Source organism: Rhineura floridana, chromosome 3 (assembly GCF_030035675.1).
Source record: "Rhineura floridana isolate rRhiFlo1 chromosome 3, rRhiFlo1.hap2, whole genome shotgun sequence".
Taxonomy (NCBI): domain Eukaryota; kingdom Metazoa; phylum Chordata; class Lepidosauria; order Squamata; family Rhineuridae; genus Rhineura; species Rhineura floridana.
The window spans coordinates 67,975,847-67,992,308 of NC_084482.1; the positions used below are offsets into that span (position 1 = coordinate 67,975,847).

The 16,462-nt window shown below is 42.9% G+C and overlaps 1 protein-coding gene across 4 annotated transcripts in view; it reads right to left on the reverse strand.

Annotated features, from left to right (window-relative positions):
• Positions 1-16,462, reverse strand: part of B3GNTL1 (UDP-GlcNAc:betaGal beta-1,3-N-acetylglucosaminyltransferase like 1) — a 368,072-nt gene that overhangs the window by 245,908 nt on the left and 105,702 nt on the right. For all 4 annotated transcript variants that reach the window (XM_061621834.1, XM_061621837.1, XM_061621836.1 and 1 more), the window contains one exon: positions 6,229-6,324. In XM_061621834.1, the coding sequence (XP_061477818.1) occupies positions 6,229-6,324 (96 nt within the window). The remainder of the gene's footprint in view (positions 1-6,228; positions 6,325-16,462) is intronic.

The following is a 16,462-nucleotide window of genomic DNA, read 5'->3' on the forward strand; positions in this document are numbered from 1 at the left end:
TCCACCAGTCATTTGTTTGGACAGAAATAAACCACAAGCCTGAGTTTGCCCATCAGATATTGGCTTGTTTCCAACCCCATGTGGCACAGTCAGGAGTGGCAGAGGAGCAAAGTGATCATGTGTGCAAAATCCTAGTTTATTTAACTGTGGTTTAACATTGTGTGCAAGCCGGGCATAGCTGTCCCAGAGCACTGTGGAAACCTAAATAAACTGGCAGTAGTCAATCTGGAAGGGGAACTGTTACCCCTGCCTCCAGTGCCGGTGCCAGGCTATTTTGCACCCTAGGCAAGGCTAACTACTTGCACCCCCCCCCAAAATTGCTAACTTAAATTTTCAAAATCAGATGTCTTGTAGAAAAAATGAAAAGCACAAAACTTGAAATTGCTAAATTTATTTCAGTTGCATTTTTTCCAAGGGTTAAGAAAACTAATATGTATAAAACTGTGCCCCTGAACGATCAGTACTGCGCCCCTCTGAGGTCTGCGCCCTAGGCGGCTGCCTAGTTGGCCTAATGACAGCACTGGCCCTGCCTGCCTCCACCCCTGGCCATATAAGTATGAGCCCCAACATCAACAAAATCTTCCCCATGAACTGCAACTATGGACAAGGTAAAAAGGACATAGCTATATGTAGCTACTTTGGAAGGGCTACACACAGGTTTTCCATGTTGATCCTCATTCCTATCAACTCCGTACAAGCTCAAATCAATTTCCATTTAAAGTGACTGAAATAAAACATAAAAATGAATGTCCTTGAACTTGTTGCTTTCCTTCTCACCCTCACTTGAAACAGTATGTTGATATAATTGTAGCAGTTTCATCAAGCTGGCCATTTAAAAACAAAACACTTCTCTACAGATAAGCCTCTTCCAATTCAACTAAATGGCAATATGGGATATTCTACAGATCACAATTTTCAAGTTTTTTTCTGCCTCAATTGCCAATTTGACACCAGACTAAACTGAGGATCATTCAAACATGTACTTCCATTCTAAAAGGCAGTTCTGTAGTCTTCTTGTGGGTCTTTCACTCAAGTTGATGTATGATAAGACTGTCTCTCCATAGTATATACTATTGTTTTGTATTTCACCCTTAAAAGACTTTACCAAATATTTTGAAAGTGCTACATGGACTTCTTCCTGCATTATATGTATCACCCTGAAGCTTGCATGTAGGGCACCAACATTAAAGCTATAAGGAAATGAAACTGAGTTTCTACAGTATGAAATCAAACATAGGCATATTCCCAGAGCTTGGAAAAGTTACTTTTTTGAACTACAACTCCCATCAGCCCCAGCCAGCATGGCCACTGTATTGGGCTGATGGGAGTTGTAGTTCAAAAAACTAACTTTTCCAAGCTCTGCATATTCCTCCCCTGAGCAACGTAAACATAATAAAATTAAAAACAAACGTCTTCCTGCCAGAATATCAGATAATCTAATCCCAAAATATGTGCCTCTTAAAGCATGCTGTGATGGTCTGTAATGAACCAGCCACTGGATCCCTCATCATCCCTTGCTAATACACACACACATTCCCTCAAATGGAACAGGCTCCTTCCAAAATAATGCTTGCTTTTGCAAAAGTCATTTTTTGTTGTTGTTTGGAGATGGCTTCCTACCTAATACAACAATATGTCAAGTATGCTGGTTCCAAATTACACAAGATGCATCTCACTTAAAGATAGTTTGTCCTGGGTTTTTAAGTTTCAAGAATTCAAAATAAATATTTGTTGACCAGTACAAAAGTCAGTTATATAAGACCACTCTCTCACAATACCACTGAATTCCTAAACAGGCAAAAAGATTATTTTTCTCCTCCCTGCCCTCCCCTTTTTATCCCTCCCCCCTTTTAACTTATGAACAAATTAGTGGAGCTGGTCCATTAGGCAAGTGGGGCACTGCCCACCCTAAACTTCCAACCCTCCTCCCAAAGCAATACCCCAGTCCCTTCTCTGGACTTGTTTCTGTCCATCTCCTGTGCTGGCCAATCATCTCTGGATTGTACAACCAATCACAAAAAACTCTATGGTCCCATTCCTATCTCCAGGGTTAAAAATAAGTTTTTAAATAATAATAAATTCCAGTAGGAGTAGCTTAGGAAGGGCAGAAAACCCCTCTGAACTTAAAATTTTATTTTATTTCCTACTTTCCCCCATGATGTCATGGAGTAAGACCCTGAAGACTGGCAGCCAGTCTTTATATATTAAAACTCAGGTATTATAGGTTGTCAGTAGCCAACACCCAGGAACAACTGGGCTGCCGACTTCTGTACCAACTGAAGCTTTCAGGGTAGCCACCCATATACAGCACATTAGTATAGTCTATCAATGAGGTCGCCAATGCTTGGACTATCATAGCCAAGCTATCCCAATCAGAGACACTCCTAGTTGACAGACTAACTGAAGCTGGTAAACTCCTAACTACATAAGTAACCTGACAATGCTGGATCCAGAAGTACCTCCAGATTACATACCTGCTCCTTCAGAACATGCTACTAGCTATCTCCCAGACACAGGAGTTGCTGTCTTGACAGGATTTAAACTCAATTTATTGGTCCTCATCCATACACTGGTCCAAAATGTGTATGACTTCACCAACTTCAATGTTATGGGAAAACAGAGCTGAATGTCATCAGCATACTATTGATGCCTGGCCACAATACTCCTAATGACTGCTCTGGCTTCATATAGATGTTAAATAGCATCAGAGATAATACAGTACCAAGGGAGCTGAAAGGCACTTCCCCAATGGTAGTCTCTGGACCCAAACACATAGGTAGGGTTGGAACCACTGTAAAACAGTGCCCCAGATGTGCACTGGATTTGTAAAAACCATATTGGGTCGATTCAGGCCAATTTGTATCCTCTCCATATTGGGGTGAAGCAGCTACAAATCTCTACAAAGCAGATTGGAGAGTCCCAAATCAATCTGTACAGATTTGTAGCTCAAAACAGTCTCTAATGAACCCAGACAGGGTGTCTCTGAAATGGAGCACTTACAGCACCATTTAAGGAGAACACTGGGGTGAGGAGAGAGGGAGGAAGACTGGAATGCGATCACCCCACTCAATACTGTCTAATCACAGTGGAATGGGTGAAGTCTTAAAATGCAGAAATCCTGTGTAAGTTCTGTCTCTTAGAAACGTTTAGTGGGGGTTAGGCTGCATTTATTCAGCTTGTGTATGTTTTCTGTTCTTCCCCAATCAATTCCAGTCCCATCCTTATTTGCATTTTTTTTAAAAAAATGTTGTCTGTGTTTTGTTTTGCTTTTACTCTATCATCATTGCTTAGAATTATTATTAAACCTTGTGGGCATATTTAGCCACAGTTTTCTGAATTCAGTATTATTATTTTCCAGTTAATACCTAAAAACAATAAGAAGCAGCCAGCTTGTGTGGTTACACATTTATTATTAGTAGTAGTAGTTGTAGTAGTAGTAGCAGTAGTAGTAGCAGCACCAGCAGCAGCAGCAGGAGCAGCAGCCACCATCACCAGCCAAACTGTGTATTATTTATTTATTTTATTGTATTTGTATACCGCCCCATAGTCGAAGCTCTCTGCGCAGTTTACAGTAACTAAAAACATTAAAAACAAATATACAAGTTTAAAACACATCTTTAAAAAAAAAACAATTTAAAACACACTTTAAACGGTGTAAGCTTAATTAGCCAGCATTCTGAGTAAGAATCATTATCATTATTAGTATTAGTATTTCAATTGATAACCACAGTGAATATCATCAATATTAAATAGTATTTTATTTTTCCCTGCTGTTGGCAATCTGTCCCTATATGACAGGGTCTTTCTTTAAAAAAAAACTGTCTTAGAAAAAGCAAGTTTTAAAGGTGGCTAGCATGAAAACCCCTGTTGCTACCCCCTGAAATTTGGCAGGATTAACACCCACTATAGGGACTACCATGTCACCAAATTTCACGTTCCTATGTGGAAAAAACAAAATAGTTATGCCTGTTGAATTTTTAAAACATATTAGATTTTAAAAGTTGCTACCATGAAAACCCCTGGGGTTATCCACCTGCACCTTGGCAGGTGTAATCCCCTATATGGCTGCTAACACGTTTCCAAATTTCATATCCCCAGGACAAAAAACAGACACATTACAGGCAATGGTTTTGCAATGTAAGTCAATGGGATTTCTGGAGATTTGAAACATCCACACTGTGATCTGGATTTGGGTGCAGATTGGGTCGGAGTCTGTCTGGACTGGATTGGGCCTGGTCTGTATTTAAAAATAAGAGCCACAAATTGAATCAGGAGGTCCATGCACAACCCTACCAGATACACATCTCACAGGGCCTGTCCAGAAAGATACCATGGTCGATAGTATCAAAAGCCACAGAAACTGAGAAGTAGTAACAGGGTCACACTCCCTCTGACCCTCTCATAAAGGTCATCTATCAGGGTGATCCAAGCTGATTTGGTTCCAAAACTGAGGCTGAACCCAGATTCAAACAGTTCTAGATAATCATTCTCTTCCAATAATCCCTGCAGATGTGCTGCCACTACCTTCTCCCTCTGCCAGAAAGAGGGGTATTTGCAACTACTGTGCAATCATGCTGGTAATTGTTATAAATCAATGGATCCAGTGTGGGGTTATTTAGGAGAGGCCACATCACCATCTTCTTCAGAGTAGCAGCACCTCCCCCTCATGTAATGATGCATTATCTGGACTCACCCAGCCTTACCAGCTCTACTAGCTTTTATGATCCAAGATGGGCAAGGAACAAAAGGGCAAGCAATTGGTTACATTACTCCAAGAACCTTGTCAACACTAGTAACTGAAAATGATTCTGCAACACCAGGCACAATGTAGCATTGGTTGCTTTAGCAAGATCATTTCCTGCCATGGTAGTTAGACGGAAAGCAAAGACAGACATACACTCAGTGCTGGACCAGTCCTAAAGCATGTCCTCAGTTTTTCAGGACTTGGGAAAGTTGCCCACTGCCCCTCACAAAAATCATAAAAGAACAGAGATCACCACTGGTCATTAACAATGCTGTTCTAATCATGCCACTGGAGGGGGTAGATGTACGTGTATGCATAAATTTCAAGATAATGTTCTAATTTATACATAAAGACCCATCCTATTCTTGTGACTGTGATTTGTTTTAAACTGTTTGAATACTGAACATATATTGAAAAAGGAGTAACTATTTACTCTCTTAGGGAATCCTTTCTTTGAAAATGTAATTAACAACTGTGCCAATTTTATTTCAGCAGGTACAAATGAGCACTACTGGTTTTTACATTTACAAAGGTTTTTTCCCCCATGACTGTGTGCCTAGTATTTAGACTGACTTTAGTGATGAACACTCAAAATACAACAATGCAGCTTAGAAAGAGAACCGTTGTGCTGATATTCGATTACTAACTGCAGCTTCAAGATGATGCAGATTTAGAATTTGTGTTATCTTTGCTGTATTTCTCTGTTTCCTATTCCTTCCACATTTGTAATTAACTTTCCCATCACAACTCTGTACTAGATTCACAAACTATACTTCAGACAACTAAGACAACTCTAAATTATTGTTAATTACATTTCTATTCCATTCTTCTTCCAACAAGCTCAGGGTAACATGCATAGATGGAGGTTACCCCAGGTTATCCTCACATAAACTCTATGAGGTAAACTAGGGCAATTATATATAAAAAAGAATGTTGCCCAGAGTCACCCACTGAGCTTTATGGCCGGCTAGGGACTTGAACCTAGATTATTTCAGCCAAAGCCCAATACTCCAATCATCACACCACATTGGCTCTCCCACAAAATCTAACAGAAGTACAAATATTGTGTCTATGTCAATAGATCAACTGCTCTGTGTAATTAGGTATAGAAGCCTGAATCATTTTGTAGAAAAAGCCAAATTAATGTAAGGTTTTCAATAATGAATTGCAGTATAAATGCAATGATCATGGTATTAAATGCATTAAAAGGTTGACTGTCCACTTGTGGTCTGGAACAGGAAATATGGGGAGTATAGCTAATTTAATTCATGTTCTATAAGTTCTCTCTCCCTCAAGTGCTGTTATAATCATCTTAATAATATGCACACATACTTGTACTGTCTATCTCTTGCTACCCAGTAGATTTATATAATCATGTTTTGACTTCCCAAGTATTCAGGTAAGTATGTAATTAGCATAAAATAGAAGAAATGGATAGGAATCAGTCTTCTGGCACAGTCAAATCAACCGATATAACAAAATACCTGAGTAAGAAGTTGCTCATATGTTAGATTATTGATCCACCTAGTGTATCGCTCAGTTGCCTCTGCTGGCTCTCTCTGGATTTGGCAACCTATAATCTGAAAGCAGAAACAAAGACATTATTTCCACAGGCAATTATAGAGGTTCTCTGAAGATAGAAAGAGGCCCGACAACAAGACAGTGTTAACTTTCTGTTGTATATACTGTGTCACAATATTACCTTTAGCAAATTTAAAACAATGTATGTGTCAGAGTTGTCTTCCAAATGGAAGCTTAATAGGTGGGAAATTAGTCTCCCATACCTGCTCCATCTGTGTAAAATGCTATGAAATTTTTCATCAAGGAGAAGATAAGTCCTAGGGGACATGATGATGATCTAGTTGATACATCATGCTTCTCATTCTCACACCCAGCCCTGAAGTAATTCAAACAGGTTCAGAAGTAGAACTTGTAACTTTCACAATGGCACTGAAGTCAAGGACACAACTATTACCCATTACATATTTAGACCCAAATGAGGATATCGGATTACACACTGAGTATCAGAAATACCAAGCGCTAGTACTGAAGCCTATGCATCCTTTTCTTATTTAAACAAAGGGACTCCACCATTGACCCACCTAAAGAATGCTTAGCAAAGTTATTGAGTGATACGTTGTGTTAGTCACACTCAGAGAAGACCTGTTGACATCAACGGACATTGGGTCTCCTCTGAGTATAACTAACACTAGATATCATCCAGTAATTGTAGAGGAGAAGGAAAAGAATGGAACACCTGAATGTAGAATAGATTGTAGTTAAAACAAAGTTTAATATATGTTCACAATATTTTTACCTACCTGCAGTAGATTTAAAGCTATACTGAAAAAAACCAGCTACTTTCTCTCAATGCTTCTGTATATTTCCTGGAAAACCATTCATGATAGCATCTTACCACAAGTATAGTGTTTCATTTGGCATACGTTTTAAGTTAATTAGACCAATAGAGATCCAGCTACATGCATTTTTCTAAGTTCATGTTGCTCACAGTAAAAAACCATGGTGTTTCAAAATGGTGGCTTTCCCCCACTTTGATTTTGGTAAGCTTTGGATATGTTGATTGGGATACCTTTTCTGGATATGAAAAACCACATTTTTTTTGTTGGAATTGTTTTGAGATAAAACTCTAAAATGACTAGCCTAAAAGAAGAGAACATAGGTAAAAATAGCATGCTAATAAGCACTATAGAACACACCCAAGAGGGAAATTGGTTAATGAGCTACAGATAAAAGCATGGCACAATATCTTCATCACAGCGCTCACAACAAACATTTTACCAATATTATTCTCAACTAGGGATGGGTAAGAAATTCAATTCAATTCACATTTAAAGCTAGATTGATCAAATCTGCACTTTCCAAAACAATATGAGAACTGAAACAGAGCCTTCCTTCAAAGTTCACACTTATCCGAATTTTGTGATACAGTTCTCCAACCAAGCAATGTTTACAAAAATGCATACATTTTTAAAGCTTTTATTGTTATACAAAACATAACACAGATAATACAGCAATATAAATGTAAACCTGTTCCCCTCTACCCTCCCCAGAGCCAGTATTTATGAAAATGATGTATCTCATATGTAGGAGTATAAGATCATATAGGTAAGTGCATACAGACAGGTGAGTATCTTACAGTTTGACTGACCAGTATAGTATTATAAGGCTTGAGAAATATAGAAGATGTGTGTTCCAGTTTATTTACTTATGAAAGCCAGATAGCATTTGCTGGTGAAGAAAGTTGATTATGCAAATCTTGCTGTGAAGTGTGCTCTATAAATCTCCACCATATGGACATAAATGCTTCTGGTTTTGCAGTGCCTCTCAGGAATAGGAGATGCAGTGTGATTCTGTTCAGGATTGCTACTGTCCAAATGTTTCTGTACTAGTCCTGTGTGTCCAGCACTCATCCAGATGTTTCCAATGTTGCAGTATTGATACTCTTGCTGCCATTAATAACTTGGATATCACATTTTTTTTATTTCAATGTACTATTTTCACCTTTGAGTAAAGTCAATCAAAAGAGTTCCGGATTTAAATGGACAGTTTCTTTCGTGATTTTATTGAGTTCTTCCTGAATTAAAATCCAAAACCTGTTGACTTTTGAGCAAGTCCACCAAAGATGAAAATATGTTCCTTTTTTATTACATCCCCTCCAGCATAGAGGAGACATCGAAGAGGAAATATGTGAGAGCTGAACTGGCATGAAATACCATCTATGCAACGTTTTTAGTAAAGTTTCCTTATGCATGGCTGAGACAGTTTTATTGTATTTAATTGTATTGCAGTCTCAATGCGTGGATGAGACGATGGTGTCGGGTGGAAGGGTTTGGATTTCTTAGGCACTGGGGAACATTTTGGGACAAGCCGGGCCTGTACAAAAGGGACGGGCTCCACTTGAACCAGAATGGAACCAGACTGCTGGCACTTAAAATTAAAAAGGTAGCAGAGCAGCTTTTAAACTGACTGAGGGGGGAAACCCGACAGGAGCTGAGGAAGGTCCGGTTCGGAATAAACCTACCCCCTGGGATAAAAACCAAAGAAATGATGAAATTTTAAAAGGGGTAGGCCTAGAAGTAGGCATTGTGAGAGCAGGGGCACAGGATATAAATTCAGAAGAGCAAAATTACCACAGGCCAAACCACAAGTGCCAAAGACACTTGAACAGAGACACTGCTTACAAGTGCCTGTACGCTAATGCTAGGAGCCTCCGAACCAAGATGGGAGAACTGGAGTGCTTGGTCTTAGAGGAGAGCATTGATATAGTGAGCATAACCGAGACCTGGTGGAATGGAGAAAACCAGTGGGATACGGTTATCCCTGGATATAAACTATATCGGAAGGACAGGGAAGGACGTATTGGTGGCGCAGTCGCTCTATACGTGAAAGAAGGCATTGAATCCAGCAAGCTCGAAACCCCAAAAGAGGCAGACTCCTCCACAGAATCATTGTGGGTGGTGATACCATACCCCAGGAGGGATTTAATACTGGGAACAATCTATTGTCCCCCTGATCAAAATGCTCAGGGAGACCTTGAGATGAGATATGAAATTGAGGAAGCATCCAAACTAGGAAATGTGGTAGTAATGGGTGACTTCAACTACCCGGACATAGACCGGCCGCATATGTGTTCCAGTCATGACAAAGAAGCAAAGTTTCTAGATATTCTAAATGACTATTCCCTAGACCAGTTGGTCATGGAACCGACCAGAGGGACGGCAACCCTGGACTTAATCCTCAGTGGGGACCGGGACCTGGTGCGAGATGTAAGTGTTGTTGAACCGATTGGGAGCAGTGACCACAGTGCTATTAAATTAAACATACATGTAAATGGCCAATTGCCAAGAAAATCCAACACGGTCACATTTGACTTCAAAAGAGGAAACTTCACAAAAATGAGGGGATTGGTAAAAAGAAAGCTGAAAAACAAAGTCCAGAGGGTCACATCACTCGAAAATGCTTGGAAGTTGTTTAAAAACACTATCTTAGAAGCTCAACTGGAGTGCATACCACAGATCAGAAAAGGTACCGCCAGGGCCAAGAAGATGCCAGCATGGTTAACGAGCAAAGTCAAGGAAGCTCTTAGAGGCAAAAAGTCTTCCTTCAGAAAATGGAAGTCTTGTCTGAATGAAGAAAATAAAAAAGAACACAAACTCTGGCAAAAGAAATGCAAGAAGACAATAAGGGATGCTAAAAAAGAATTTGAGGAGCACATTGCTAAGAACATAAAAACCAACAACAAAAAATTCTATAAATACATTCAAAGCAGGAGACCATCTAGGGAGGCGATTGGACCCTTGGATGATAAGGGAGTCAAAGGTGTACTAAAGAACGATAAGAAGATTGCAGAGAAGCTAAATGAATTCTTTGTATCTGTCTTCACAGTGGAAGATATAGGGCAGATCCCTGAACCTGAACTAACATTTGCAGGAAGGGATTCTGAGGAACTGAGAAAAATAGTGGTAACGAGAGAGGAAGTTCTAGGCTTAATGGACAATATAAAAACTGACAAATCACCGGGCCCGGATGGCATCCACCCGAGAGTTCTCAAAGAACACAAATGTGAAATTGCTGATCTGCTAACTAAAATATGTAACTTGTCCCTCAGGTCCTCCTCCGTGCCTGAGGACTGGAAAGTGGCAAATGTAACGCCAATCTTCAAAAAGGGATCCAGAGGGGATCCCGGAAATTACAGGCCAGTTAGCTTAACTTCTGTCCCTGGAAAACTGGTAGAAAGTATGATTAAAACTAGATTCACTAAGCACATAGAAGAACAAGCCTTGCTGAAGCAGAGCCAGCATGGCTTCTGCAAGGGAAAGTCCTGTCTCAGTAACCTATTAGAATTCTTTGAGAGTGTCAACAAGCATATAGATAGAGGTGATCCAGTGGACATAGTGTACTTAAACTTTCAAAAAGCGTTTGACAAGGTACCTCACCAAAGACTTCTGAGGAAGCTTAGCAGTCATGGAATAAGATGAGAGGTCCTCTTGTGGATAAGGAATTGGTTAAGAAGCAGAAAGCAGAGAGTAGGAATAAATGGACAGTTCTCCCAATGGAGGGCTGTAGAAAGTGGAGTCCCTCAAGGATCGGTATTGGGACCTGTACTTTTCAACTTGTTCATTAATGACCTAGAATTAGGAGTGAGCAGTGAAGTGGCCAAGTTTGCTGACGACACTAAATTGTTCAGGGTTGTTAAAACAAAAAGGGATTGCGAAGAGCTCCAAAAAGACCTCTCCAAACTGAGTGAATGGGCGGAAAAATGGCAAATGCAATTCAATATAAACAAGTGTAAAATTATGCATATTGGAGCAAAAAATCTGAATTTCACATATACGCTCATGGGGTCTGAACTGGCGGTGACCGACCAGGAGAGAGACCTCGGGGTTGTAGTGGACAGCACGATGAAAATGTCGATCCAGTGTGCGGCAGCTGTGAAAAAGGCAAATTCCATGCTAGCGATAATTAGGAAAGGTATTGAAAATAAAACAGCCGATATCATCATGCCGTTGTATAAATCTATGGTGCGGCCGCATTTGGAATACTGTGTACAGTTCTGGTCGCCTCATCTCAAAAAGGATATTATAGAGTTGGAAAAGGTTCAGAAGAGGGCAACCAGAATGATCAAGGGGATGGAGCGACTCCCTTACGAGGAAACGTTGCAGCATTTGGGGCTTTTTAGTTTAGAGAAAAGGCAGGTCAGAGGAGACATGATAGAAGTGTATAAAATTATGCATGGCATTGAGAAAGTGGATAGAGAAAAGTTCTTCTCCCTCTCTCATAATACTAGAACTCGTGGACATTCAAAGAAGCTGAATGTTGGAAGATTCAGGACAGACAAAAGGAAGTCTTTCTTTACTCAACGCATAGTTAAACTATGGAATTTGCTCCCACAAGATGCAGTAATGGCCAACAGCTTGGATGGCTTTAAAAGAAGATTAGACAAATTCATGGAGGACAGGGCTATCAATGGCTACTAGCCGTGATGGCTGTGCTGTGCCACCCTAGTCAGAGGCAGCATGCTTCTGAAAACCAGTTGCCAGAAGCCTCAGGAGGGGAGAGTGTTCTTGCACTCGGGTCCTGCTTGCGGGCTTCCCCCAGGCACCTGGTTGGCCACTGTGAGAACAGGATGCTGGACTAGATGGGCCACTGGCCTGATCCAGCAGGCTCTTCTTATGTTCTTAAAAGTATATACCGAAGTCCACTTGGTTGCATCCAGGTCATATCCCAGATCTTTTTCACACTGATTTTTTAATCCCACTGATTTTTTAATCCTACATGTCACTTTCCAGCAGTATTTTGTACACTCTGGATACCAATCCTTTCCCATTATGACCATTTTCTAATAAAACCTTTTCAAATTTTGTAATAGTTTTAGTAGCATATGTTTTAATCTGAGGGTCCTTCAGTGTGGATTCCAACTGGTGTGTGTGCAACCAATCTAAGTTCCATAATTGAATATCTATTTTCAATTGTATAGAAACTGGACGTCCTTGTGGAAAGAAGTCTCTAAGTCTAAAATACCCTTTCTCTTCCCCTGTCCCTATGTACTTTTTCAGGTAATTGTCCCCTGAATTTGGGTAAGCCTGCAGGGAAGCCAAAGCGGAATATATCGGAGATAGCTTAGCTTACCAGGATTTCCAAATTGCGAAGGTAGCTTTTGTGAATGGATGAGTAATATTTCTTAGCCAGGTGTTACAAATTGGTAAAAAATGTGGTCAGCACTGATTCCTCTAATCTGATCCCAGTTTTTTTTGTTCTCATTATCATGAAACTGAGCTGTCACAGTTGAAATGCTATGTAGTAAAGATATAAATTTGGAAGTCCCCAACCCCCACCACTAGTCTGGGTGTAAAATGAGAATAAAGCTTGTCTTGGTTTTTTATCCTGTAAGATAAATTTATTTAACATATTCTGCCATTTACGGATTGTATTATGAGCAATAAGAAGGGGGAGGACCTGAAACAAATAGAGAAATCTAGGTATTATTTTCATTTGTATAGCAGCTATCTGACCTAAGGTGGTTAAATTAACTTTTTTCCAGTTATTTAAATCTGTATTCATTTTATGTAGTAGGGGACGGTAATTAATATAATTTTTTTTTAAATTAGGAATTAAAATTCCCAAATACCGAAAAGCAGAGTTACATATATTACCTCCCAGAGTTTTACGGACCATCAGTTGATCCTTTGGACAAGTGTGAAAAAACATTATGGAGGATTTGTCAAAATTAACCTTAAGCCTGGATATTTCTGTAATTTTTTCCAACATCAATTTAAGTACTGAAGCTGATTGTGAAGGATTCCCCAGCATTAATGTCATATCATCTGCATATAAATTTAGTAGATGTTCTTCCCCATTTAGTTTAGTTTGATAACCCATTATCTGGTCATGTGAATGTAATTCCGTACCAATGGTTCTAAGGAAAGGGCAAATAGTAAAGGGGATAATGGGCATCCTTGCTTCATGCCCCTTTGTATCGGTATAGAGACAGAGTCCAGATTATTAGTGTGGACCACTGCAGCAGTTGTATCATATAAACGATCTGTCATATTTAACACCCATTCTCCTAAATGATATTTTTCTAAAACCTTTTTTAAATATTCCCAATAAAGACAATCAAAGGCTTTATAAATGTCCATTGATAGTACACCTAGTGATTTTTTGTAATGTCTAGCATGATGTATTACATTAAGCAGTTTTCTGATGGGGTCCGATATGTGTCTACCTGTGATGAATCCTGTTTGGTCTGCGTGAACCAGATCAGATATCATTGAATTAAGTCTAGCTGCTATTATAGCTGTAAATAATTTTTGATCCTGATTGAGGAGATTTATCGGTTGATAGCATTCTGTTTTTATCTTGTCTTTATTTGGTTTGGGGATGACTATTATGCGGGATGTCTTCCAAGTGTCTGGCATAGCTCCCCTAGCCCAGATATGATTGAATAAGTGAATTAAGTGCGGGTGTCATGGCCCCGTCAGAGGACTCCTCCGATGAGGACGACTCGGGAGTAACAGCAGCAGACCCAGGAGCAGCAGACTCAGAAGGAGACATGGAGGAGCCTCCTGAGAATCCAGCTCCTTCTCCCCCTCAGCTGCAGAGCACCCCAGGGACAGCAGAGTCCCTGCAGCCAGACACAGACAGTGAACAGGATACTCCCCCCCTCACCTGCAGAACGTAGACAGCAGAAGGTCAGGCAGAAGAGAGGCAGGCCTGTCTCCTTAAGGCCCAAACGCTGAGGACTCACACCTGCTGTCAACCCTGCTCTTTATAAGGCACACCTTGGCTGCAGCTTATTGCTGACTGCAACGTCAGGCATGGCTTGTGTGTTCCTAGTTTCCTGGCACCCTCTTTCGGACTGACCCCTTGGCACTTGATCCCGGACCTCTACTGACCTCACTTCTGGACTCCTGACTCGGCAAGTACGCTTCGGACAAGTCTGGCCCTTATCAGCTCCCCTCCTCCTAGACCTGGCAGATTTATGACCAGACTGCCGGCTAAGGACTTTGCTTCCCTGCCAACCACCCAGGAATTTCCAGGGGGCCCCCCCCGGCACTGCTGATGCAGTGTAGAGCTGACAGTTTGCAGTCAGCCCAAACAAAGCAGGCAAACGAGGGAGTGGGGGAAGTGCTGACCATGGAGCAACTCCAGCAGGAAAACTTGCTCCTGCGCTCACAAGTAGACCAGCTGTTGTTGGCCGTCCAAGGCTTGCAAACCCAGCTAGCAGCAGCCCCACCCCCTCTCCCTACAGGGAGAGCCAAGTGCCCTGTGACTCTCCCAGAGAAATTTACTGGGGCTTCCGACCAGCTCCCAGCCTTCTTGGCCCAGGCCCAGCTTTTCATGGAGTTACGACCAGAGGCCTTCCCAGATGATAAGACCCGGGTGGGATTCTTGATTAACCTCTGCACCGGGGCCGCAGCTAGATGGGCCATGCCCCTACTCCTCGAGCGGAGCCCCGTGCTCAACAACTTAGCCACCTTCACCAGAGAACTGAAGGCTATGTTCGAGGACCCAGTCCAATCAGCTACAGCCAACCGCCGCATATGCCGGCTGCGGCAAGGCCAACGCCCCTTGGGGGAATATGTAACAGACTTTCGTTTATTACAACAGAACCTGGGCTGGAACGAAGCAGCTCTCATGGACCAATTTCAGGAGGGGTTGTCGGATGAGCTTCTGGATGAGCTAGCTAGGGTGGAGCGCCCTGGAACCCTGCACGCCCTCATACGCCTGTGTCTCCAGATTGACGGGAGGCTGGAAAGCAGGCGTGCTGCCAACCGACCCCGGTCAGTCTACAGAGCATCACCCCAGTGGCTGGGCCCTCGGAGCCCATCGGCAAGGACCCTACACCCCCGGCAGAACCGATGCAGCTGGGAGGGGCTCGGCCACATCTCTCTGTGGCCGAAAAGCTGCTGACGCCGGCAACAAGGCCTCTGCCTGTATTGCAGGACCCCGGGACATTTTGCAGCCCAGTGTTCCACGAAACGACCCACAGCCCCTGCCTCGGGAAACGTCCATACCTTGGCCTTCACAGGCCCCTGAGCCGGGGCAACCTCGTGGTTCAAGGGGCCTGCCACCTCAGTTCCTCACCGCCCAAGCATCTGACCGTGTTGATCGCACTGACAGTCCCCGGAAGGGGGACCCTACAAGTACCCGCCATGCTGGACTCGGGATCCACCAGCAATTTTATGGACGTGTCCTTTGCCAAGCTCCACCGGGTTCCTAGTCAACCCATTCGCTGCCCCCTCCTGGTGGAGACTATTGATGGCCGGCTTCTTGCCTCGGGCCCTGTAGTACAGGAGACAGTGCCGCTCGACGTGGCCCTGGGGGAGCACCAGGAAAGCCTCCAGTTCTACCTGGCTGCCGCACCCCACTTTCCGGTCGTGCTGGGCCTGGCGTGGCTCCAGCGGCACGACCCCATCATCCTGTGGTCCATGGGCCGGCTGACCCTCGGATCCCCCTATTGCCAAGCCACCTGCTGGAGGCCAAAGGAGCGCATCCTGATGACCCAGGAGGCAAGCTCCGCGCTCGAGCCCTTACCGGAGCAGTACCGGGAGTTCGCGGATGTGTTTGGGAAGCAAGAGGCAGACCAGTTGCCGCCCCATCATCCTTACGACTGTCCCATTGATCTGCTACCCGGAGCCAAGATTCCCGTGGGCCGGCTTTACTCCCTGTCAGAACCCGAACTGGCAGCCCTCAGAGAGTTCCTAGACAAGAACCTGCGCCGAGGGTTCATTCGCCCTTCCACGTCCCCTGCAGCCGCCCCTGTCCTCTTTGTCAAAAAGAAATGTGGGGAACTCCGGCTGTGCAATGACTACTGCGCCCTCAACCAGATCACAGTTCGGAATTGCTACCCTTTGCCCCTGATCCCAGAACTGTTAGAGCGGCTGCGGGGCGCTCGCATTTTCACCAAACTAGACCTGCGAGGGGCCTACAACCTGGTGCGTATGCGGGAGGGCGATGAGTGGAAGATGGCCTTCCGCACCCGTTATGGGCACTTTGAGTACACCGTGATGCCCTTTGCCTTGTGCAATGCTCCTGCCGTCTTCCAGCACCTCATGAAAGACATCTTCCGGGACCTCCTAGACCGCTTCCTCGTGATCTACTTGGATGACATCCTGATCTACTCGCGGAACCCCTCGGAACATAAGGAGCACGTTCGAGCGGTGCTGCAGCGCCTGCGGGAGCACCGCCTCTTCG